Source organism: Cryptotermes secundus, unplaced genomic scaffold (genome assembly GCF_002891405.2).
Source record: "Cryptotermes secundus unplaced genomic scaffold, Csec_1.0 scaffold1529, whole genome shotgun sequence".
In the NCBI taxonomy this organism is placed as follows: domain Eukaryota; kingdom Metazoa; phylum Arthropoda; class Insecta; order Blattodea; family Kalotermitidae; genus Cryptotermes; species Cryptotermes secundus.
In genome coordinates, this window is record NW_019739250.1 from 61,670 (window position 1) to 89,263 (window position 27,594).

The window sequence follows — 27,594 nt, forward strand, 5'->3', positions numbered from 1 at the left end:
TTAAAGTATTGTCTTTCAAATAATGTACCACATTTTGTAATTTATTTCTATCGTGTTACATTAGTGTCGTGTCATTTTCTAAGATACCCCATAACATCCATTTTAATTATATAATCCATGACTGTCTGTTCCGTGTCTTTTCCTGCGGCTTTCAATATTATTTTTCCCCTTCAACTCAAAGAGACTTTTCTCTTCTCCACAGAGTCCAGACCGAATCTGGGGCCCACACAGCCTTCTAGTCAGACATAATTTGGGGCTCTTTCTCCAGGAGTAAAGAGGCCAGGACGTGAAGCTAACCTCTCACCTCCATCTACTGTCGAGGTCAATAATGTTGGGGAACTAACTCCACTCCCCATGTTCCTTTATGCCATGGTACTTGATGAATTAAACAAAGGGATAACTTACGAACTTTACCTTTGCCTTTGCCCTCCAGCATTCTTGCGGTCGTCTTGAGTGACTTTACAGCGCAGGCGTTGAGTCTCTGCATTTGTTTTCAGTTGCTGAATTCAATTGTCTCTCCACTGAAGTATAGGAGAAATTCCTAAACCTGGTCTCCTGTTGATATTTACGTAGTAAATTAAACTCCCCCCCATAAAAACATATCCACGAATTTTGTTGTCACCGAATGAAAATGTTTATATGAATTTATATATTTATTTGTAACTGATCATATTTCACAATACTTTTTTTTTCAATTTGTCTTGGATAAATGATTTCATTTAAAACTAAAATATTTGCAGCCTATCACTTTATGAACATTTCCTGTAAATCAAATCCTTCTGTATCTTTTCGTTGGTTTAGGTACCTGAATAATAATATCAATATTTGTACTGCGTATGTCACGAAGCCGAAATCGACGGTACGATTTTCAGAACTGACCCAAAGTGTTATTTTTGCAAATTCCTTCTTTAGCAGTTACGAACAAGAAACCATACACGTACTTAATATAAAACAGAAAAACGAGCGCTGCTGATGCCCGGTTTCCCAGCCACAGCCCTTATTTAACCATCCAATAGTGAATTTAGTCTAAACAACATGAAAGTTCAGTTAATAGCTCAAAGGAAACATATCATGTCTCTGTGATTAGGGCCAAACGGTTAATGCTATTTGGGGAAGTAATCACTGTTTATTGTGAGAACCTTGAGGTACAAAAAAAGCGCACTCTATGGACAACCGCTGGACTTTAAAGGGTTGATGATATTTCAGCCATTTGTAATATCGCGAGCAGATATCCGATATGCAGATACACCAAACCCGAACTACATGGGGTTAATTCCTTTCCTTCCTCTACGTTCTCGATTCAGGTCTTCTGGTTCATTCCGCCTCGGAATTAATTCTGATATAATGAAGCGTTTTAAACTCGTGGTATATCCCCTTAGACACCGCAGCATTCGCAAGGTAAGTAGCTCTTTGAAAAAGTTTCCAATTATCTTCAGTACCGATTTTTTTGAATTCCACATTGGGCACTAATAAATAGTTCATACATTATCATTATTCACTTTGTTTACATGCGTCTTGAGGGGGCACGCGGTAGCGTAGTTGATTTAGGCACTATACTACAACCTGGAAGGTTGCGGGTTAGATTCCCGTGAGATCATTGGATTTTTCAATTAATCTAATGCTTCCAGCCGCACTATGGTCCGCGAGTCGTCTCAGCCTCATAACAGAAATGAGTACCAGGAATATTCCTCGGTGTAAAGGGCGGCCGGCGCGTAAGGCCGACAACATCAAAGCCATCTGTGAGCCGATTAACTATAAAATGTGGGAGCCTCGATGTTTCACAACCCTATGGTCCTCGACGGCCTGTTACAGAGATAACTTTGCCTTTTTACATGGATCTTGACAGTGAGTATCAGAGTCATAGAGGAAATGACGTCATAAAGGAACATTATGGTTTTCTTTAAGGTTAACAGTGAGTGAAGAAAAGCACAGACGTAGTCTTCAAGTTTTGAACAATCTTTTCTTAAAATATTTCCAACGTTTCACAAATATTTTATTTCATATTAAGGGCAAATATTAAAGATGTGTAAAACAATATTCACCCTGAAGATGGCACCTTCCACGTTTCACAGAAACGTTAGAAGGATCTCGACAAACAATGCAGCTCATACCCGAAAGTCGACATAATACAGCTAGTCACCAGCTGCAGAATCGCAAGAGAAAGGAATGTTTGACTTACGCCGTTTGCCTGTCTCATCATTAGCGTCAGAAGCAATGCTGCAGATGTTCGAGGTGCCAACATAATTACAACTCCGATATATTTCCATAGTTCTGTAACCTTGATTTGTCTAAATAGAATAACAGACTTCATCCAGACATCAGTCTTAAGTAACTGGATGTTGATCATATAACAGAAGAGTGCATGAATTTGAGGAATTTCTGATTCACTCTGCATTCAAATCGGCTGTTTGGTACGTATACATGGTGGGTGGAGGTTAAATATTGGCAGTTGAAGTACCAGGGAACACCATTAAAATAAAGTTGTATGATTTGTTACCTAACCTTGCGGCGGGCGCTCTTACAGTTTACTTTCACGCCAGACCTGCTCTATAGCGGCGTGGGGTTCTTGAAAAAATAAACATGTTCCATCTCTCTCGCTGACTCGGTTCGCAGAACTTCCTCGCAAAAAGGGATGTTAGGACATGGTATCATGCTGCCTACTGGATCCATCAGGGATATAACTTTATTTTTTTATATTACGCTGTGTTTGACTATGGTCATTTCAAGAGACATTTTCAACTGCATGAAAGTCATTATTTGCTTTATTTTTTGTTACTTAAAATAAATGTAGAACATAATGTATCTTGTAAGATTTGAGGCTTTCACGGCGGTGACTATGAAGAAAGCAGTCTTCTGGGATTTGGCACCGTGTATATGTGGTGTTAACCGACGTTTCGGAGGAACATATCGCCTCCATCTTCAGGGTAGAAGGAAAAAATATAAGAAATCCGCAAGCGACGAGACCGTGAGAACCGGTAAATGCAGACTGCTTTCTTCATAATGTATCTTTCCATCAGCTAATGCGTAAATTCCAAGAAAGAAATGGGCGGATTATGGATACATACCAGACCCAGTGCTGGCAGTACTTCGATTAGACCGTGACCGATTCCTTCCAGATACTTCCCTATTCATCATTCATGTCTTCCTATTATGCGACTGTATATAGTCTAGATACCTAAAGCATCGTAACATAAACACACATCACCAAATAGCATAATTTCTTTCGAAAGCCATATATTTTCTTCTTTTTAAAATACAGACCTCCATAAATGCGTAACACTACTTTCATCTGTAATACGGAACTGAATTTACTTTAATGGGACCTTCACAGTGTAACTGCTAAATGATTTGGTTTCTTTTCAGATGAGAGTAGAAAGTGCAATTTTGAATAATACGTGCCGGTTCGACGCAATACACATGAACGACGATAAACTTGATAACGTGTATCCTTTTTGTTGGTTGCGGCTATTTAGGCTAGTTTATACGAATAGAATATCCGCTTATGACACAATGAAACAAATTAACGGATAATATCTGTGTTGTAGTGGAATAGTATTACAATTGATACAGCTGCAAGGGATTTGTTGATGTTATTTTCATAGAATCGTGTTAGTAACTGCTGAACTTCCTGTTTTGTAACTTCATGCTTTACCCCAGAAACTTATTAACTTCCATTCCAACACGATACTTCTTGACGGTTACAGTATTAATTTGTGAACGACAAATAATCCAATGTAAATATATATTTTGTTTAATAATCCAATTATTTATTTAGCCTTACATGTTTCGGTCTTCGTGGGCCATTTTTAGAGGCACAGAACAGTAAGTTTCCTTTCTTTAGGGTTACTAATGATCGTGGTGTAGTGCTTTATGCATTCATAACGATAACGCAGGTTAAAATTGTAGATATTTAAATACTATAGTTTAAAAGTTTTCTTGTTTTTATATACCTGATGACTGATACTTTTATTGCTGTTTAATGCATGTCTGGACTTCCTGTTGGATCCTTGTAGTGTCAGCCTGTTTAGTGGAGTCCAAAACACATACCAAGATTATTAACATTCACTTATGTTACGTTTCCTTAATGCTTTAACGCGGTTTTTTTAATTAATGAGGCCTTCTTAACCGCATAATTTTATATTATACATAGTCAGTTAATCAAGAATGATTAATGAATGATGATTGAATAATGAATTGTACAGGACGTTGAAGGAGGAGGTCCTGACACCTTTGATCGTACTATTCCAGAATTAGCTTGGAAGGTCTACCGAAGAGAAAAAGATTTGTAGTTAGAATAACATGTCACCGACCCGAAATTCTAATCTAGGACCTAATAAGAACGAAGAGGGTGTGTCAATATCCATATCACGACGCTTTGTGAAGCTGGAAAATGGTTCAATATTAGAAATCTGACAATGGAATGCCAGAGAAAGTGTGATACTTTCCTGTGACTAAACGTTACGTATTATAAGTATTGTGGTGTATAGACCAGTTGCTAAGGGTAACTCTGTCAACAACAGCCGTTGCTATGGAGCTTAAGCTTGCGCGGTAAAGTCACACAACAAAACAGAGGTGATGCAGGAGGTGTTCTCTGTGGATCCTCTCCGAGACTATAAGTACTGTTGAACAGAATCAAATCAGAACGAGAACGGAGCGAATGAATGCAGTGCAGTTGAGGGTTCACCTCTGGACTCTTAACCAACGGTCAACGGAAGCTGAAGGGTCTCCATTGCTACGAATTTTTACAAGGAAACGTCAAGTGAAGACACTGCAGAGGAATTACCATTGCGGAGAGATGTTACCTAGTAAAGACTAGTGGAGATAGACTGAGGAGACTTAGTGTTGAGCAATTTGTAGTGTGGAAATGAGCAATTGTGTAGTAATTATTTCTAGTTACTACCTATAAGTGGTCAATAAATCTGTTCACCAATCCAAAACCCGTTTATAAGTACTAATACATACAGAAAAAAAAGGTAAAGCTATCCCTGTAACAGGCCGCGAAGGCCCATAAGGTTGCGAGACGTCAAGGCTCCCACATTTTCTGTAGAAAGTCTGCTCACAGATGGCGGTAAGGTTGTCAGCCTTACGCACCGGCAGCCCTTTACGCCCCAGGTAGATTTCTGGTACTCATTTCTGTTAAGAGGCTGAGTCAACCCCAGGTCCATAGCGGTTGGAAGTATTAGGTAAATTGAAAAGCCCACTTCATCGAGACTATCCCGGACCTTCCAGCTTGTAGCATGGTGCCTCAACCAAATACGCTACAGAGTGTCCCACGTGACATAAATAACAACGTATAAATTTTCCTGTGCTCTTATTTTTATTTTTAACTTTTAAAATATTATTATTATACGAAGATTCAAATGGAATGAAGCCGTAAGTAACTGAAATTGTAATAACTTGTAAGTATTGGTACCTTCGCTACTAAGTAACCGAAGTTCTATTGTTGACTTCTTTACCTTGGAAATGTGCTCAGCGCAGCACCTAGATGCATCAGGACATATTGCGACTGAAATACGCTAATAAATTAGAGCTTCTCAGAATTCAATCCGTTTTGGTCAGTCGCTTACGGTTTAGGAGTTATGACCATTTGTTTGTAACAAGCAATGCTATAGGCAAGCTTCCAACGCATGACGTCACGCACTGATTAAATGTCCGCTGGTGATAGCCGTGCTGCATATATGAGAGTACAGGAAAAAGAAGCATTTAGAAGAAGACATGGGTAATAATGTACCCAAACGAACAAAGTTAAATGCCGAACGACAGCGTGAATATAGAGAAACACATAAAAATTTATCTGCTGAATTTTAACACTCTATAGCTTACTGTAATTATAGCACATAAAATAAAGTCTTCAATGTCTGCTTGCTAGTCGTTGTTCGGTAACGGTTCTTACCTGATTAACACTTGACAGCTGAATATGCAACTATTGAACTGCATTCTGAATCCTATTACGAATGAATGAATTGAATTCAAGAATGAACTCCATTTTATAATTTCGGAAGGACCGAACAGAAGCTACTGGTCTCCTGTATCCGTTATAGGAGAAGCACCTGGCGATCCCAAGGTTCCTCGTATCCACGGAAACCTTTGTTGAATCTTTGTTGATATGAGAATGAGTTTTAGCGAGCCGTTCCCTAGCAAACGGACTTCTGCTTGTTCGTTGCTATTCCGGCTTTTCAGGCGGTGTTTACCGAAACGTTGCCCAGCAAACAATGATTGGAGCATTTGATACAGACCCCCCCCCCTTCCTGTTCAAATGCTACAATATTATCCAACATTTTTAAATGTGGATAACGTGCCCAAAGATACTTATGAATTAGATGAAATGAACTAAGGTTTCCAAATTTAATCCTGAGAACCAAGGTTCCTCAATCATTTTTTTATTTTTCTGAAACCATATTGTTTACAATAAATACGCATACATACCATACATACCAAGTAAACAACTGTCATTCGTTTACAAATGAAATAAAATACAAAAAGAAAAGTGCCAGAAATGCCGAGCTAAGAGGCGTGGAATGTTACGTTTATCAAAATATAATTACCGGCTCTTTCCATATGTAAACGTGTATTCGTGAGGGGTTATTTAATTCATTTTCCACTTCCCTATCTGATTGCATCATATCGGATTTTAATGTTACAAACATATTGTAAGGAAACTGGGACATTTAGGTTATGAAAAAGCAAGATCGATCATCATTTAACTGATCATACAGTCGTACGGAAGCTTCATAGTCTCCTGTTATATATAAAAAGAACAGTTCTTAAAAGAAATATTAACTCTAAGAGGACTGTTTCATGGGATAACACATTTTGCTTGCTACTTGGTCCTCAGTTGTCCTATTCTTCGCCCTGAAAAGGGAGACATTACGTTCCTCCGAAACGTCGGTTAACTTGTACCAAATTACACTGCATAACATCCCAGAATATAATACACTTCTTAGTTATGACCGTAAGAAACACAGAATCTCACAATGTTCAACATCTCAACATCATGTTCAGCATCTCACAGATGTTGGTGTTGTTAACAAATCAAGTCATTTCTTTATGTTATGGAATCCGAAGGCCCATCACCACCGTCACAGAATCCTTCCCTTTTACCCTCTACTGAATCAATCCCACGTGGTTTACACTCTCAAAACCTGTCTCTCTTAGACACATTTCAATACTTCATTCCAGCATGTGCTCAGGTCTCGCAAGTTTCCCTTCGTTGTGAGACCTTCCAACTCACATCTCAAACAAATGGCACTGCTCACATAAATGCCACCAAGTACTATCCTCTTTAATTTTTTCGCTATAAATTTCTGAACGTTGCGCTTATGCAAGTGGTTCAGATTTCTTCAATGAGAAGCAGGCGTATTGAAGGAGCAGAAATATCCAAATTTAGTGCGAATGCACACAAATGTTAATACATTCACAGATATTCCGACAAGGGTACGAAACATTTCATTATTGCATATTGGATTTCTCTTTCACAATATCTTGTTTAGAGCAAAATCATCCCGTTTCTTCCAAAATATCAGGATTTCTCTGAGTTCTTTCTACTTTTCATTCAGCCTATATTTAAATTTAGCGGTAGTTCATTTCCGGTAATATATAAGATAAACAACATAAATAATTGACACATAGAATAGTATCCGTTGATGCATTAATTTCTGATAATTTTGTAACACATTTTAATAAGTTTAGCACACGAAGACTGGCCGAAACGACGTGAGTGATGCAACATTTCCATTGCTAACGCTTTCAGATACTTGTCTGTCACATCTCCTTCAATAATATGACATGAGCCTCTTATTAATTACTGTCATATTAAGAGCTAAGGAATTTCGGCTGCATTGTTCAAAATGCCCGATGCTGATGGAGGTGTCTCGGGGTCTGCGGGCGAAGATGTTATTTCTTTGGTAACTACTGCAGTAACCTCCTTGATCTGAAACAAAATGAATTTCATGAAGTTTATTAAAAGTTATAAAAATTATGAAGTATACTTACTGATAATTTCGGTATTCCCGAACACGTAAGATGAAACTATGATGTGGCTGCTCACCGCGGCTGCCCGGGTTCGATCCCGGGTCTGGTCAAGTGGGATTTGTGGTGGACAAAGCGGCGCAGGGGCGGGTTTTCTCCGAGTACTTCGGTTTCCCTTGCCATTCTTCATTCCACCAAAATTCTGCATCATAATCACCCCGAGCAGGCTACAATAGGCCAATCAGTGGTCGCCGTGCCGAGTGGACCCAGTTTGACTCCACCCCCTACTAAGCGAATTAAAAAAAATGATGTGGCTGACATATATTCGATGGCCAGTTCGAAATTCAGCACTGATTATTCCGATAATTTTTGTGACTTTCCTCAGACCCTCCAAACAATTGTGAGATTACTTTTAAATGAGTTACGGTAGCTTCCATTCCAGTCTTTGGCAAGGTACCACACATAAACATCCTCCTAAACCACCCAACGCTGAATAACATCTACAGTTCAAAGAGCGTCGTTAATCTGAAATGTCAAGCGTTGCGATTTCTTAAGCAGACAGCAGCGAATTCCCGAAAGGCTAAACATGTTTCGTCTATGGCACAGTTTCTCAAACTCTGGGTCGCGAACAGCTCTAAGAAGAGTCATGAGTTTGTATATAATTACTTAAAATGTAGGAGAATCTAAGTACCGTTTTACCAGGTCTATTAAAATTAATATAAGTGCTTTTGGAAAATGCTGCTGTTGATGCCAAGTTTTCCCAAATTATTTCACGAGTGTACAGGAACATTTTGTGGCTTTCCATGGCCTTCGAGTGGCCGTAAAATGATCTGTGTTTATGTGGCACTGAGAGCCCGATAAGAATGTTCAATAATGAGTTGAACTGCACTTTCAGTGAATGTACAGGAACATTTTATAACCTACTCTAGGTATAGAAGCTGTGAAGCTATTGAAATGCCTGTAGACACCGTATAGATTGATGCAGATCTGCAACAATATTCATAATTGCACCCCTCGTATCTGTACAGGAACAATTTTGTAGGTATAGAAAGTTTATAAAGCTGTATAGGTTCCTGCTGACACTGTACAGATTCATAAAGAGCTGTAACATTGTAGCAGAACTACACTCTACGTGACTTCAGAGGAACATTTTTATAGTGCCTGCTGTCACCGTAAAGCCTCACATGGATCTGTAACTGTGTAGCAGAACTACACTCTACGTGACTGCAGAGGAACATTCTTATAGTGTCTGCTGCCACCGTAAAGCCTCATAGGGATCTGTAACAGTGTAGCAGAACTACACTCTACGTGACTGCAGAGGAACATTTTTATAGTGCCTGCTGCCACCATAAAGCCTCATACGGATCTATAACAGTGTAGCAGAACTACACTCTACGTGACTGCAGAGGAACATTCTTATAGTGTCTGCTGCCACCGTAAAGCCTCATAGGGATCTGTAACAGTGTAGCAGAACTACACTATTCGTGACTGCAGAGGAACATTTTTATAATGCCTGTTGCCACCGATCTGTAACAGTTTGCTGAACTGCACTGCTCGAAGCCTAACAAAGATGGAAGGGGAAGGTGTCGCTTAACTTTGTGTATTATTTTATGGTGTCACGGTATCAAAAAATCTGAGAACTCACTAACACTAACACTAACATTTCAGTGATGGTTGCCGTTCATGATTCGCTTTTGAAAATATACAAGACATCAAACGTTAGATCTGAGGTTACCACTGCGGTGACTAAGAGTACGAACTTCTGCGATGTGATGTCATGCAGTCTAGGAGAAGTTCAGTGACTTTTCGCGGGGAACGTATTGCCTCAGTCTTCAGAGCTGAAGAGTAAACCAAGCAACACCCAAGTAGCAATTGGAAAGAAATTCTGCTTAGGTTCACGGCATCTTTGTGTCGGCGTTCCAGTCTCTCTTAAAATTGTCTGGTGGATATTTCTGGTACTTCACATGAATATCAGCAAGAATTGATGTATCAAAGCCCCTATACCCCCGGTGAAAAGCCCCCAGAACACACTGGATAGGAGGATGAGTGGGCCTCAGACCCTGTCTGGAAAATGTGGAGAAGAAAAAAATCTTGCGCTGCTGGGAATCGAAAGCAGGACGTCCATCCCGTAGCCCGTCGCCATAGCAACCAGAGCTATCCTGACTATTATTATTATAGAGACTGTTTACTAGTTAATTTATCGAGTCTCTTCTCACCGCAGATTTCATATCGGCCTAATGTCTAATGAGATAGTACTTGTACATCATAGTGAATGATCCGGTTATAACGTTAGGATTTGGAAGAAGGCTTTCGTGGTCTACTTTAAGGTAGTACGCTCATTTTGTTTCCAGAGACTGAGAAAGTTACGAATAATTTCACAGAATATCATGCAGCCCGGCCGAATTCGAACTGGTTAACCCCGAAAGAGAATTCTTTGATATTCCAAATTTAACTACAAAATTTCTAGCTTGTTAATTTATGCTTCGGTTGTTAGATTTGCGTGGCATATGACTTTACTTACAAATTAAATTTTATTTTGAAATATATATGAAAACCCATTATTCACTCTGAAGGGGTAACTCTTATTATCAAAAGTGTATATTCGTGGAAATATGCAACTTTTCCCGAGATAACATTACGTTCTTCCGTGTCAGCAATTACGGCACACCCTACGCAATAAATAATACTTATCCAAGACGGAACCTAGGTTATATTAATGCCAGACTTTGTTGTGACCTTTCTTAGTTCCCGAGAAAAAATTAACATTAAATTGCCTGTAATATGATAATGCTGAGAAAATTGAAATTAAAAGCAAATATTTCTGGGTAGAATAAAACGTCTACTTTCCCTTGATACGAGGCGGACCGTACGGAAAATGGAAACAATTGTAGGGGAACGTCCCGACACAGAGAGAGCACGGTGATCCTACGTGCCTCATAAAAATATTAGGGTTGATACGCAGACAAATATCAAGGTGATCTCATAAACCTCATAACACCAAAAGTAGGGGTAAAGTCGCAACGACATATTGGCAGACACAGACGGACATACAGATACAAGGGGATCGTTCATTTTTTCAAAATAAGGAAATTAGGCTAAAAAGAATTTAAACGAATCCAGCCTGCTTAAATAATTGCTACCCTCATATATAAGTAATTGTGATCAGTACTGATCCCAGGATGGCACATGGTAGCGTAGTTGGTTGAGGCACTCTGCTACAAGCCGGAAGGTCGCGGGATCGAATCCCGATGAGGTGGAAATTTTCAATTTACCTAATCCTTCCAACCGCACTATGGCCCTGGGGTCGGCTCGGCCTCTAACAGAAATGACTATCAGGAATATTCTTGGAGGGAGGGGGGGTAAAGAGCGGCCGTCATGTAAGGCTCACAACCTTGACGATTATCTGGAAGATGTGGCATGTTACAGGGACAGCTTTATCTTTTCTTTTACTGTTTCTAGTAAGGTACGAGCATCTGAAGAGGGGCATTGTTGCCACAAAAGGGAAACCAAGCCCAATCTTAGGCCGCGCCATAGCTCAAGCAGTTAGTTGCTGGCTTCCCACCGCGGCGCGCCCGGGTTCGATCCCGGGTCTGATCAAGTTGGATTTGTGGTGGACAAAGTGGCTCTGGGGCGAGTTTTCTCTGAGTACTTCGGTTTCCCCTGCCAATCTTCATTCCACCAATTGCTCCACAATCACCCTCACCTATCATCTGGGGCTGGTACAATAGGCCAGAAGTAGCCGCAGTGCAAGGGACTTAGTCCTACCCCAATAGCGATAAAATAAAGTCCAATCGTCTGAAGAAAAGAATATAAGAACATGCAGAATACTTTATAGGACTACTGGGAAGAGAGAGAGAGAGAGACAGAGAGAAAGTGAGGGGAGAAAAGAAAATGGGCAGGTAGGGCAGAGGGAATACATGTAACTGAAAGTATGACTGCAGAGTATAAGGACAAGAGACCACTGAGGTCGCGGTGCAAGGGCCGAGGAGGTCCACTTCTCATACATTCATGACTATAATGTACGAGTGCTGCTTGAAAATTTGACTTGCGGTTTGGAAAGCAAAATGAAAGCGAATGAAATGAGGTACCTTCTGCGTAATATTCTTTTAAGTAGAAATAATTGTCAGGGTTACGCGGTAAGCTCTCTGAAAGAGAAAATAATATTCAGGTTCATTTGAGTGTTGTTATAAGCGGGGTTTACTTTGTATTGTTCAGTTCTTGTGGTTTTTGTATTTCCGAACTCCGATGTAGGGTCCTGAAGGCAGTTTTATTGCATCCTCTTCTCCATCTTTATTTAGCGGGTCAAGTGGAATAGTGGCAGACTACACGGCGCCTCACAGTACACATTTGTTTTATATTTTAGAGCTGCTTATATCAACTGCTCCTATCAAAGAAATTCTGTTGCTTTGAAGAAATATTTTAAATTCTTAAATTTTCCATTGAGTTCTCCTTCGTAAAGTGGATATGAAGATTTATTTCTTCAGTGTCTCCCACTTTAAATGAAAAAGGTTTTCGACATAATGTGAATAGTTTAATTTAACTGTTCGGAATTTCGAAACTACTGACAATATGCAGGTGTTTATCTCTTAGAATCAGAAGACGTCAGAGACAGAAATTTTTGCTCATAAATATTTCAATTCTTCTCACGTCTCCTCGCACATACGTCTTGTGAACAGTAAATCTCAACTTTCGAGCATGACAGCTTTATGCTTCGTATCCTGGAGATCCGTCCCAACCCCATTTTATATTTACACTTACCATTCTTTCGTAGGCCTTCCAATATTCTCTTTCCAAATGTCGGTACTCTCCTTTTTTTACATATTTTATTTCTGTTCATTCTATTTGTAAATATTGAGATTCTCTTTGTTCTTATGTTATTTTAATCTGAATGTTCGTTGTTGTGTGGTGTTCGTGACAGGTTGCTTCTCCCTTACTTACTTACTTACTTACTTACTTACTTACTCATTGAGCTGAGCCCTTCTTGAGGAGCCGCCAATTCTGCAGCTACTCAAGAATTTCCCAGCATTTTATGGAACCAGAAGGTTCATCACCCTGCTCACAAGAGCCCTCCACTGGTCCTTATCCTGAGCCAGATCTATCCAATCCATACCATCCTATCCTGTCTCTCTAAGAACCATTCTAATATTGTCCACCCACCTACGCCTTGGTCTTCCCTGTGGTCTCCTTGCTTCTCTTTTTCCCATGCTTCTCCCTTACTGTAAGTAAAATAAGGTAAAGTTGTCCTTGTGTCCAACGAATTAAGCACTATTCCATGAAGGCGTATAGAGGAGTGGATGTATAGATCCACTTTTTTTTTACCTCGGCACTAGCTGCATGTGTGCAGTCTGCTTCACGTCCCTGCCATCTACTATCGAAGAAATAGCCACCGATACCCATTGGTTAGGAATTTGGGTGAACCTCAGAGCCGGTCTGGACGATTTAGAGAAGAGAATTTCTTGACACTACCGGGACTCGAACGCTCACCCCTCAGTCTGTTAGGCCATAGCCAGTCGCTATAGCGACTGCGCTTTCCCGGTTCCTCGCCGTTACTGTAAATTCTAAAAGAAATTTCATTTTAGCTGTCTATATACTGTGGCTTGCCGCCTAGGGCCGGAATATTTGGAATAAGAACGCATCCATTGCTTTACAACCGCTAGCAATTACTAGGCAGCGAAGCCTAGGAAATCGTTGCCCGGAAATGAGAGTCTAACAGTGGAGTTTCCACCGTTATACACGAATATTTTAAGGCAGACACGTATCCCCGCGTTCGTTGCGCAACAGTGGGCGGCATTAACCATTCAACAAGTTATTCCCTATTGAGCCTTATTGCCCTTTATAAGAGTCCAACGTAGGCCAGAGACCGGCAGAGTTTGTATTCGACTTTAGCAGGAAAGTGTTCCTATCCGACTAAAACAGAAGCGTTCTTATCCAACTAGAGCAGATGTGTTGTAACACTGAAGAAGAAACGTCTAAAGGACGCTATAAGTGGAGAATAACTGTGAGTTTGAGTGTAAAGGTAACTGTCCAATAAAGGTATTCCTTCAGATCCGAGAACTCACACAATTTCTTGTCGCGTTGCCTAGCAAACACGCGACAATACTTATCTAGAATTTCTTGTCGCCACTCACATTCACTAATGTACCTGACCGTTTGACTAGCTGGAACAGCGCAGTCGGAATAGCGACTGCTTACGGGCTGGAAGGACGAGAGATCGGAATTCGAGTCCCGGTAAGGGTAAGATTATTATTTTCTCCAGGTCGCCCAGACCGGTTCTGGGGCCAACCCCACATCATATCCACTAGAGCACTAGAGCTGCCCCATATCACTAAAATGTAAGCTATGATTCTTGTTGTGGATCTCCCATCCCCTGTAACTTGAATATGCAAAGTGAGGTAAGTTCGAATGATATCAGGCCGCTTCTTCTCAGAAAACACACCGTATAGGAATAACGTTCTTAGTTTCTTGTGGTGGGGTGAGACTGAGTCCACTTGGTACGTCGGCCACTAAGGGCCCCCATACACACACAGTTTGGCCTCCAGTTCGGCCTGCACAGTTGAAGACTGAAAGGCAAAACTGACGTGTGTGGTGCGGTCGGCCGGCCAATCGTTTGGACTGTTGGCCTGTGGGAAACCCGTCAGTCCGTCAGTTCTGCCTGCAGGACCGTAGCACGTGACGTGTGTGACTCAACATTATAGGCTGGAAGACCGTGATTGTGGCATGAAGCCTGCCGCTTTATCTGCGCGTGTATGGGGAGGAAAGGGAAGGGGTAAACTGTCACAGTTTTGCCTGTAAGGTCGATCGGAAGGCCAAACTGTGTGTGTATGGGGGGCCTAACTGACCTATTGTACCAGACCCGGATGGTAGATGAGTGTGGAGCAATCAGTGGAATGAGAATTGGCAGAGGAAACCGAAGTACTCGAAGAAAATCTGCTCCAGTGCCACTTTGTCCATCACAAATACCATATGTCCTGACCTTGTCTCGAATCTCGAAGCCGGCGACTAACCGCCTAAGATATGGCACAGCCATTAAAAATAACTTACTTCGAAACCGGAGAGCTTGCAATTGGACTTCTTGGCGGTATGCAGCACCCATAGGACGTAGAAGACCATGATGAGGGCTGGCACTATGAGACCAGCGAGAACCACGTTCTGCTTGACGAAAGCATGATGCAACCCAAGGAGGCAGGCTATGACGACAAGAGTGACAGCCACATACCTGCCGGTACGTCTGCGCTCCTCCTGCAACAGTGGAACACATCATGTTAAACAATTCTGTTTACAGTTCTCTAGTTGGGTGTTCATGACTGGTTCCCGCCCATCACAGCGGCCGCGCGGTATAAGGCATGAACGGTCTTCGCTCGCTCGAACTCTGGGATCGTGGGTTCGAATTCCACTCAAGACACGGATGTCTGCGTGTGTGTTTATTCTGCATTTATGTTGCCCTGTGTTTAGGTAGCGACCTTGCTACCGGCTGATCACTCGTCCAAGGAGTCCTACCGTCTCTGAAAAAAGGATTATGGAATGGAACAAGAGACCAGGGCCTCTCGTAGAGCCATTGATGAATGAATGATTGGTTCCCTCGAAAAAAGTCCCGTCGTATTTCTCGTCGTAAAAGTCTTAGAGATATGAATTAAAAGAAGCCAGCTTCCTAAATACGTCGAAAACACGAGATAATTTTTTGATTTTCTATAAACCGCATAATTTTTTGTTCCATGCACGTGAAGAAAACATCTAGAAAATAACATGTATTAAAAATTCTGAGTCTGTTCTCATCAAGACTACACTTCAGTCAAAAGGGTTAGTTCGAGGGTCATGGTGACTGGTTTGTACAGGATTTAGCGAGAGAGCTTTCTGACGCATTGGTATTCCAGATGCATACAAATTATTAATATTATTTTTAACAACTTGACTGCGATATCTTAATTCTTTTAATTTTTTCTTCCTTGTAGTTTTATGTGTACTATTTCTAAGTCAATGTATGAAGTATCAGAGAAATCACATGGTCACTAACAAAGAATCAGTGGTCAGAATCACTAGGTTTATGGACTTTGTCTGTCGTCCGGTATTCTAGAAACTAGAAAAAGCAACGTTTCGGAAACTGGATCTCTTTCCGCCCTCAGGTGAGGGGGGGAGGAGAAGACACCTACTCTGCTGGGTCCCTTAGAAAGAGCTAACTGATTGAGGTTAGCTCTTCCTAAGGGGCCAGAATGGTTAGATATCTTCCACTTCCCCCTCACCTGAGGATAAAAACAGATTCATTTTCCGAAACATGGTGTTTTCTGGTTTCTAGAATACCTGACGATGGATAAATTTCAGATACCTAGTGATTCTGAATTTTATACCCCATCGTCAGAACCCATTACAATCTAAAAATCAATCGGGAATTCCTCATACGAAAAAAGTATATAAAATAAATTTAAGAGAGATTGTAACGCTTTGCAGTATTATCGAGCCTGTCTATGCATTAAAACTGTAAGGATGTTGTGTGAAATTACGGCATTACATCTTGCCGCTAGACCGATGCACTCATTGGTTACGGGCAGTAGGCATAAACATTTCGTCAGTATGTGGATCTGCCAAAAATGTTCTCTTTGGCTTCACTTTCAAGATGAATTGCTATTTAGAAGAGTTTCTTAAAACCGGTATTTTGTATTTTTCACCACTAGAAGTTATGACTGGATTTTGAGTAAGCGAAACGGAGCCCATATGTTAATAATAATTATATAATGGAAACGAATTTTATGGAACAGAATCTTGAAGTGTATACGTATATTAACCCTTTAAAGGACGAAATTTACCTATTTAGTACATAATAATTAAGTTCATATCTCACAAGGAACAGATTACATTTGCTGTTATATAACCCTTCGAAGTCGGAATTTCTCCTATATAATACCGTGACATGACGATCGAAAGCCGGAATAATGAAATCAGAGGAGGCGTTCATTGTTAGGCATCTGCTAGCTAAACACATTCCTGCGGTAATAAATAAGCAAACAACAACCGAATAACTTCATTTGCTCTGCAACGACGCTGTAAATATGCCTTCCAACAATATAGTGGTTGTGTTTTTGCATGGTCCGTGCAAAGTAATCACAAAGAGTATTTCAGTTGAGAAGAGGTAGTCGACTTTCGAAACACCAGCCTGCCAGGACATGAGCTTGGGAGCAGAGGAATGAAATTGAGCTGGCAGTTGCAGAATAATGACAAGAAAGGAATTAGGCTGTGAAAATAAGGCTTCATGTGTGAACTAAAATTACAGAAGACTGTATAAATCCGTTGCCAGGATACGACTAGTGAAGGCTAAGAACCCTAGTGTGTACGTGCATGCGTGCGTGCAACGATGAACTGTTAAGTGTGTAGAACAGCGATAGTACTGTAACTGCCTGTAGTTCCGAGTGGTGTGTGTAAGATGTCAATAAATTCAAGCATCTAGTTTATAACCCGTCTGTAAGTCATTCAGGAAACCTTTTACAAGTGACAATACATAAAAATTCAGTTCATACCTCAAACATATTTCATATGTAACCTCAATTTAGTTCAGCAGATCCTACGAATCGCTCTGCATACGAGTACTCACTTCAGAGAGGTGCCTCATATCCTTCACATTATCCTGATAGTTCAAATAATATTTTGGCAGGTTTCTTCCACAGATCTTAATGCTGAGTTCAATTAAACTTGAGTTTAGTTTAAAAGTATTTATGAGGGACAAATTTAGTTGTGGTGGAAGATTCGATTCATGTTGTTCTTTAGGGACTACGAAGAATAGGTTAATGAAATTTGTCTCATACTCATTCAAACAGTTTTGTTATCTCAACAGATGAGCAGAGTCGTTGAACACGGCGTAATATAATTTACAGTCTATTTTAAAGTACACCTCCCAGCTATCAATACAGAAACTGTGGAAACATCAAAACTGCCGTGATCAAACCAGCCACTCAGTCTTGTTTAAACAAGGATCACTCAAGTGCGATACAAGCTCTGTGAATTTCCATCTCTGTGGCCACATATAATCAAGCGAATGGCCGTCTCTAGAGGTGGTATATAAAGCCGTTATTATTTTCGTGGTAACCAAAATTATAAATTTAAGCTTCTCTCACTGTAGCAACAACTAAAGCCTAAAATTTCGTGCAACGTGGAGGAAGATAATCTTTGTAGTTCAAGATACTGAAGACAGAGATACAGTATAATTCTAAGGAGTTAGAAGGTGAACACAATTTCCCAGTACTGAACTTCGTAAGATTAAGTCCATGGTGAGCTGCCTCCGTAGTCTAGAGGTAACGTTCCCACCTCATGACTCGTGGTACGCGGGTTTAAATACCAGGCGGAGGTCGTCGAATTTTTAAGGGCGGAAAGATTCAGGGAACAAGTCCTCCGGGAGGGACTTTAAGCTGTGTGTCCTGTGTCGTAACTTTATGGCATGTAAAAGAACCTCATATCTCCTAAGGAGATCGCTGAGCCAAATTCCAGGACGTTTCCCGCCCAACAATAGTCTCTAAGGCCTCTGATAGATGGGGGGAACATTATAGGCACCGCTAAGCAAATGGCCGAACTCGCTTGCTCGGCGGGACTGATGGTACGCACCATTTATCGGTAAGGTATAGAGACGGGTAGAATATCATAGAGGGAAGCACAATGGACCAATACTGGTCTAAGTGCATGGGGAAACCCACCCTCTCAAATAACTAACTAACTAACTAACTAAGTCCATGGTGCGTATAATCTCTTACACATAGAATCACCTATCATTTCGAATTATTTTCAAATATGAAAACTCTGACGGAGATTTCCTAAATTTCTATAGCGGTTTTAGGCCAGGGATTCACAAAGCCGACCACAGTGGCCGCTCGGTTTAAGACATGAACCGTCTTCGCCCTCTCGAGCACTGAGATCGTGGGTTTGAATTCCAATCAAGGCATTCATATCTGTTTGCCTTTATTCTGTGTTTGTGTTGTTCTGTGTGTAGATAGCGGCCTTCCGACGGGCTGATACCCGTCCAAGGAGTCTTACCGACTGTGTACAGGATTAAGAAACTCAAAAAGCGGCCAAGGTCCAAAGGGCTGTGGAGACATAGAGGGAGAAAGAGAGAGATTGATATCTCTAGACTCAGGAATTGCATGAGGCTTTAAATAATTTATGAGGCGACGTCCATGCTAGTGTAGTTAGAAGCAATATAACTGAGACTGAAGCCAATAATTAACCATTAAACACAAAACAGTACACTCCTACGCTTTTGTTAAAGGATAAGATTGAAAAAAGGACTCGCACATTTGTATATCGCATTGTGGGATACTGACTCTTTGTCTGTGGCTTTGATGATGTTAATGCTAATAAAAACTTTTGATTTATGAAGCCAGTAACTTTCTTGCTTCTCAGAAATGTGTGAAGTGAGACAGATACTTACACGTGGTGAATCTCTAAAACTTTCCTGTGCCACGATTTAAGTAACGCTGACAAAGTATACAGTGTGTTATAAACAGAAAGAAGCGTTTTATATTCATAATTTAACTGCAAGTTTTTAAGATTATTTTCGAGAAAATATCCGCCTTTCATAAGCTACAGTTTTTGGTTGAATAGACCAAGTTATACAAGTCTACCAAAACAAATTTAATTAAAGTATTTATAAATGAATGTTGGCATTGGTATAATGTATTGTCAAATTTTAAACTAATTTCATCGGAAAAATACATTTTAGTAAAAACCGTGAACGTTTCAGCAAATTCCATTCATTAAGTGCGAAATTAGTATCAATAAGCCAACAGATGTTACGGACAGGGCAAAGATAAATAGACACCATCATAGTACTGCACAGTCTTTATAGTGTGCATCCTGTTGTGTGTCATAAACATATCATATATCATATATTACTGCCTGATGATGGTCTCATGAGCACTGAAACATGCAGCAGAAAATAAAAAATAAAATCCAATCTGAACAATACTGACTGATCATTAGATCAGTTGTTATAGCGACATCTAACCTTAACCAGGAGAATGTAAAGGTAGCTCTATCTGATCGTACTTAGTTCCAGGCTTCTCTGATCTTGTAATAAATTATGCATCTTCTTGCAGGGAAATAATTTCTCATCTGAAGACCTTATTGAATTTGACGTCCCTCAAATGCCAAAAAAAAAAAAATGACGAGAATCGAACATCCTCGGCTGCTAAAACGTGGGATTTTGCTGACTTCAAATTTGAACTCTCCATTTTTCTTGTTCAGATTACCCTACCATAAATCATACCGCACAGAAAGCGCTGGCGATATTGCTCTGGGCTTGCGTTTGCCAGGTGTCCGGCTCAAATCTCGGGCAAGACACTGGCTATTCAAAGTGAGTTTTCTGGTGGTTTTCCTAATTCCTTCCGGGTAGATTGGTTTTAATAAGGAAACTTATACACACAGAAGGAAAACTACCTCTTTACTAACTGCAGCAGCAAGGATTAGCCCCATTGGCTTGTTCAGTTCCTAATTTTGTACGAAGTGATCATTCTGTCTGTTAGGCAGATGCTCTCCTTCTCCTTACGCTACAGCCAGTAATCCTGCAATTTTCTTGGTACACGACCTCGAGGCATTATTGTTTGGTGTCGAAAGTATTTCATTGTTGTTTCCCTTTAATTTTTAATTTAAAATTATCTGTTCATTTCTCTTTTATCCTGTCTACATTAACCTGGGAACGATCTCATAAAGCTATCGCTGATTTACACTTTATAATTCATTTTTACACACATACTACTCGTCTCCTGGCAACGGATCTCAACACAGAAACTATCACTTCAAATCGCTATGAAGTCTTCTTGCCACTCGGAATTCAACTGAATTCCATCTATTACTCACTTCTCCAGCTTACTGCTCACTTCTCCAGCTTACTGCTCACTCCTCCAACTTACTGCTCACTTCTCCACCTTACAACTGCCCGCAAACAAGTCAAAATCAAAGTCACATTGCGACTGACGGTCATTCAGTCACTAAGTCTTGGAGCCGAGCCCCATGTGGAGCTCATGACCAGATATTTATTGCTGTTTGACAGTTACTGTCTTGTTTTTGTGGGGCGCCCTCTCTGACGAGAGGACGAGTCTGTTTTTTTTTTATATGCTGCTGGCTCTTGCCAGCGCAGTCTTTATCGGGTCCGAGTCCCTTGGGACTTGCCATCATATTTTACTGTCTCAGATTTGAGACTTCCCTTTTCGTCGCCTCCTACGGCTCGCAGGGTCATGGTGGAGGTATTCGACCCCGCCTCAACCGGATAGACCAGCAAACGAATTATGTTGTCCCCTATAAACATTCGGCACGGACATACAGAAAACACGTCACGTGATAGCTACGCACTTTTGGGGGTCTGAAATCATTGCGCCTGTGCGGAAATGTGTTTACCGAGCCGTTGCCTAGAAGAGGATTGCATAACCCCGTTGTTCCATTGTTGGATATATTTTCCCCTAGGTCCATGCTTTGTCTATACGTATTTAGAAATTTAATTCTTTTACTTATTTTATAAAATGGTTACTAACCTATATCTTTAATATTATTATTATGGTCTCCCGAGTTCCTGTTCGGTATATCAGAGATTTTGCACTGTTCAATGTTTGCTCCTCATCTAAAAATTGTTCCTCTGCTAGATGTGCAGCAGCTGCTAATGTTGTTTGCAGGGATGCTGACGTGTTCGGAGCAAGGAAAGTTCTCCCCAAACGATTTTTAAATATAGTATAATTGTTAGTATTCTTATTTACATGTACAATAAACAACAATAAAACTGAATTATAATTATTATCCTCTCTGAAAATCTATACTTTCCATTTCTCAATTAAATATTTATATGTTTCTTTTCTCAGTTCTCAATAACACTTAGATTTATGTTAACGAAATTATTATTATTATTATTATTATTATNTGTTATTATTATTATTATTATTATTATTAACTTCGATGTGTGTATGTATGTGTATGTCCTTTCTCGCCACGTAATGGAATAATCTTTCGAAATGTACTTACTTTATTTTTCTCACCTGTTAATGCTAATTTTAATTTTTCTTGGAATTATTATTAATTTATTGCCATTATTTAGACTGTCTTATTTTGTATTTTTTTTGTTAGTTATTTTGTGTATTACTGTGTACTCGTGCTAACTTTCTAATTGGCCTGTGTGCTGTTGAGTTTGCACGCAAATAAACACGAATTGAATTGAACTGAATTATTATTACAAATATTATGTATATAGACGTTACCCACCGTCTTGTTTCTATTTAAAAATACGTTTCGGAGACTGGAGACAGAATCTAGTCTCCGAAACGTTGTGTTTTTAATTACAAACAGGAGCGTGTTTTGGACAGGATCCAGTGTCCGAAACGTGTTTTTAAACAGAAAAAAAGAACAGCGTTTTAGATAAAAACAGGACGATGGATAATGTGCAGAAACATAACATTTGTATTAATACATCATCGTCACAAACTTCTAAATCTTATTTATTACTATTGCTTCTCTGCCTCAGAAGGTTAGAATTTCTATTTTAGATATAGCTATTTCTATGTTGTGTCTTACTTAAATTGCAGTTAACTGGTGCTGGAATCTTCGGAGATAAACTTCTGGCCCTTAGAGTATTTTGGTCGTCCTCAAAATTAAAGTAGTTTCCGGAAATGATCTTCCGTAACTTGTATACATTTGTTGCCATTCTTTAATAACACAGTCGAAATATGAATTAAATAGAATGAGTTATGAGACAAACCGCCGTCTTACGTCCTTCTTAATCAAAACTGATATTGATTGAATCTATGTCCGTGATGTCTGTTATCAAGGTTACATCTTGTAAATGACACTCAACATTTAGTTTCACTAGATGACGGATTTTGGCTTGTATGATAGTGAATTTAAAAGATTTCTTTTGTGATATAGTATGTTGGTACTCAATTGCAAGAAGAAAACGTAAAATTGATCTTTTAGTTTTGTGCCTTCCCTGTCACATCTTTCGGGATAGCTTAGTCGATATAGAGACGAAATGTGACCTGGACGGCCAGGGTTCAATTTCCAGCAGGAGTAAATTTTCTTCTTTTCTCCACAACGTCCAGGCCGGGTATGAACTCATCCAGCCTTCCATGCGTTGGGTACCGTGGGTTTCTTCCATAGGATAAGGCAGCCGGAGCGTGAATCTGGCCACTCAGTTCCATATAATACAGAAGACAAGAATAATGAATCTATACATTCACTCACTCATAGGTCTTCATGGCGCGCTGCTCAATTGGTTAAGCATAGAATCGACTTTAACTTCTACCTTCCACATGCATACTCTGAACTGCTTTTTTAAATGCATTTCTCATAATTTATGACCATCATATTTATCAAATTTTGTAATTGGTAAGGCTACGTAAGTTCTGGATGGTTAAACTTCCTTTTTCTTCTAATTCAACCATTTTTGGACTCAGTCCTTAAGGTACACGAGCGACCTCATCTAAATTTCTTTTATTCTTCCATCGAAACACCTTCTGTTACTTTATTTATTTGGCTAGCTAATATCCTTCCATATGTTCTCTATCCTATATTTAAATTATCTAGAATAGTAAAATACATAAATTAACCCATTATAAGGCCGAGATATTTAATATTTTGACGAATATGACCGGTATTCACGTCCAGCGAACACACAATAATGGGAGCTGTGTTCTCTGAGCAACATGTTCCAACTATTTTCTAGGTAGCACAACAATTCTGACAAGAGAAAATTGTTCTCTATGTAGTCCGCGCAATGCCCAATGCTAAGCAACGGAGCTGTAAACACACATCCCTAATAGGTGTTTTCTACGTGGTATGTGTCGCGGCTATATAACTAGGATATATTTGTAGCTGCCGGTCACGGTAGTCGAGCGGTCTAAGGCATGTACTGTCTTCGCTCGCTCGGAAACCGGGATCGTGGGTTCCAATCCCACTCAGGGCATGGATATTTAGTTTGTGTGTGTGCGTTTTTCTGTGTTTGTCTACAGGTAGAGGCCTTGCGACGAGCTGATCACCCGCCCAAGGAGTCCTACCGAATGTGTAAGATCTAGAAAAATCGAAAATGAACGGAGAAGTTCATGGAGGTAGGCCTAGGCCCACTGGGACTGTAGTGCCAAAGAAAAAAAAATATTTGTAGCTGGATGAGATTAGAGAATTAGAATTGGAGAATTGTGTCGGGTTCTGGAGAATAGACAGACAAATGTGATTGAACAAGAAATGACAAGAAGACCTCATAGAAGTTTGTAGTGATAGTTCCTGTGACAAATCCGTTGCCAGAAAGAGGATAGAGTGTTCTAGTGATTCGTGAAGTGGGTACATTAGCGGTAGCGCTATAATTGATTGTGATTAAGAGAGATTGTAAACGAAGGTGTTTATAAATCCCATCATTCAATCCAGAACCCGTTATTATTAGTCACGGAACCCCAGACATATAGGCCGCGCCATAACTCAAGCGGTTAGTCGCTGGCTTCCCACCGCGGCGGCCCGGGTTCGACCCCGGGTCTGGTCAAGTGGGATTTGTGGTGGGCAAAGTGGCGCTGGGGCGGGGTTTCTCCAGGTACTTCGGTTTCACCTGCCAATCTTCATTCCACCAAATTCTCCATCATCATAATCACCCGGGGCAAGCTACAATAGGCCAATCAGTGGTCGCCGTGCCGAGTGGACCCAGTTGGACTCCCCCCCCCCCCACCCAACACCANNNGGGAATTTAAAACAGACATATTACAATATTGTCACGTATCCTAGTAACGCGACAAGAAACTGATGGGCTCCGAATTAGGCGAAGCCGTTTTTATTGGACAAGTCGTTCACAATTACAATCACTCAGAAATAGCGTCTTCCAGACGATGCAACCTGACTAGTCTGTAGTCTTCTGGTTCTTAGCTGAGTTGGTTCCTTTTGCTCTCAGCTCTGCTCCGTTCGCCTCTGTTCTAGTTCTGACCTGTTCTTAATTCTCCTTTGACTTGCTCTCAATTCTGACCTCTCTCGGTCTGTTATAACTGACGGCCTAGAAAACACCTTGTTCCAGGGTCCCATTTCACGTGTTCTTTGCACCGGTAGCTAAACGTATTTGTTATCACGGAAAATGCACTAGTTCTGGCTTTAATTTCCGTGGTAACATCTGTTTATCACATGAACCTGTTTCCTTGCCACCCCGACAACAATACGGAACCGTGGATAACGAGCCGTTGCTTAACGATGGACATCCGCTGTGACTCAGATATTCTAGCTTTTAGGCGGCACACCACATTATAAGTCGGCTGTTAACTACGTCCCAAACAACATATCGCATATCCCTTACAAAGATTTTTGGTTAATGACAGAAATCGATGTTTATTCTGAGAATGGAAGGAATTCCGCAGAAAAAACTCTGTGTGCAAAATGGCGTGTTATTTAACCCTAAAGCTCACGGCACACACAGTTATTGCTGTCATACAAAGAGTGAATTGTTAGTGTATATTTTCTGCTGACCTCACCATATACACCCCATCACTCGAAAAGAAGCAGGCGTCATTTGTTCTTCCCGGAACTTGTTATAAGCTAAGAATTGGGAAGAAATAAAATGTATATATAACGTGCATGTAGCTGCACAACTGGCGGCTTCTCAAGAAGGCTTCAGCTTCACGAAGTTAGTTGGTTAGTCAGTCAGTCAGTTAATTATATAACGTGGCGTGTAGACCGTTGGTTGGCAACGACGGGCGAAACAGGCAGCTACACGACAGCCATTGCTAAGTAACGGCTTCACAAACAAGCATGTTTCCACTTCAACGAGATACGTTCTACCACAACGATGAAAGATATGTTTTCTACGCTGTCTGTGTCAAGTTGTTATAACCATGACAAATTACCCGCATGGAGGCGGGCTCGTTTACCTCCACCGGAGCCCTGAGAGTCTTAGGAGGGAACAAAAAGAGAATCAAGTGCGTGGGCGTATACTTGACCACCCTGTTCCCGGGGAATATAAATGTGGGAATCTGACCCTCCAGGTTGGGGAGTCTCGAATCTGAGACAGTAAAATATAATCATGAGTCCCACGGAACTCTGACCCAAGAGTGACTGTTCTAACGAGCACCAGCAGCAATTGTAAACGGCAGATCCGTCCTCTTCAGAGAGGATACTCGACATTAACAAACCTGCAAATTTCTGGCAGTAATAAAAATCTGCTCTTGAGCCCCAGATTGGGGCTTGACATCAAGACAGGCTGGCCGACCTACCGCTGGTAATAACATAACTTTGACTTTTTGATTTACAGTTAGTTAGAGAACTGCTTGGGTTCAGTTTTGTGAGATGTTACTGTTAGAAAATGGTAGCTGAGGGCGGGACAGTTCGGGAAAACAGAGGAAGGGGAACGTCCGCTGTTGAAGCCACCACCAAGCAACGACATCGAAGATGTGACTGTGGACACTAGTGTGGGTGTGTGTATTGGTGAACTGTAAAGTGTAGTCACGAGCTGTATCAAAGTGTGAAATAAAGTGAGTCATCAATCCAAACCCCATCTATCGCTCTGTCACGTGAGAACTGGGTGTCAGGAGTCTTATACATAATTTTCATCCTGAATTCTCATAGTCGCTTCCTATTCTGACTATAACTTAATAAAATTTTTAAATTCAGGCGAGTTCTTTTCTTTGTATAAAACTCGTTATCCAGTCTTTCATAGTTATATATTTGGAGTCCTTAAAAACAGACAGTTTTAATTTTAGTTTAGATAAACGTAGTTTTAAATTTACAGCAGTTATTGAAATATTATTTTCGTTAAATGCGGAACAGGCTGTCTCTGAAACTGAGCTAAAAATATATTTATATATCTCATTTTAGTTTGGACCAGGCAGCACATTATTAAATCCTCGGTCTTCAAATTGTACGGCTTAACTCTGGTACCACTTTTCGCTGATCATAGTAATGAATTTTCTTTTAACATATACAGATCTATAGGGAGGAAAGTATATACTGATTCTGTTTAACGTTTAAAATATTTGGATAAGATTTTTACATAGACCTGTGGAATGAAGAGAAACTATTGTAAAATATTCAGAAAAATTAGACTCAGAATTCCTCATTTTCTAGACAATCTACAACTTTACTCTTTTTCTTGACAAACTTGGCAAATATCGCCCCAATTTGTGAGTAACAAATAGAGATATAAGCTTACCGATGGTGAGAAAGAAGGATCAGCTGGTATAAGCGCCTCTGTCATATCTTCGGACCTGTTCTAGACGTTTAGATGACAACTCAAGTCCTTTCTTCTCATTATGTTGAACAGCTTTTTCGGTTATTTTGTTTGATACAAATATAAAAAGCGTTTGTCATATGAACAATATTCTTGTATTTTTAGTCTTCAGTTTTTCCATCGTAGAAACATCGGGGCACTTGTACGTGCAACGATTGAAGAGATTAATAAACTTTTCTTCCGAATTTTATAAAGAAATATGTAATTCGCCAATGAATTATTTCTATCAGTAACAGCTTCACAGTTCTACCATGCAGCAGTATGTAAACCTTATTGAACGACACTACAATCCGTAAAACTTGGTTCAAATACTATGTCACGATGTCATAGCAGTAAGCGAAACATCTAATCCTCAACGGCCAACTGCAAGTGCGAAACTGGCGGCTCTGAGTATTGGATCTTTATTGATACCAGAACAGAAGTCA

The 27,594-nt window shown here is 40.3% G+C and overlaps 1 protein-coding gene across 1 annotated transcript; it reads right to left on the reverse strand.

Annotated features, from left to right (window-relative positions):
- Positions 1–6,421: 6,421 nt before the first annotated feature.
- LOC111871910 lies at positions 6,422–27,520 on the reverse strand. Its single transcript, XM_023865309.2, has 3 exons — positions 27,092–27,520; positions 15,010–15,207; positions 6,422–7,930 (listed from the first exon to the last, which is right to left on the reverse strand). Exons 1-3 carry the CDS (start codon positions 27,134–27,136, stop codon positions 7,820–7,822), a joined length of 354 nt encoding a protein of 117 aa, XP_023721077.1. The 5' UTR covers positions 27,137–27,520; the 3' UTR covers positions 6,422–7,819.
- Between the last annotated feature and the right edge of the window lie 74 nt (positions 27,521–27,594).

Excerpts from the sequence above, each read along its gene's own strand:
- LOC111871910 (XM_023865309.2), bottom strand. The coding sequence starts at position 27,136 with ATGACAGAGGCGCTTATACCAGCTGATCCTTCTTTCTCACCATCG. Across the intron at positions 15,208-27,091 it reads ATCCTTCTTTCTCACCATCG|GAGGAGCGCAGACGTACCGG; the intron begins GTAAGCTTATAT and ends CCACTGTTGCAG. Across the intron at positions 7,931-15,009 it reads GCAAGCTCTCCGGTTTCGAA|ATCAAGGAGGTTACTGCAGT; the intron begins GTAAGTTATTTT and ends ATTTTGTTTCAG.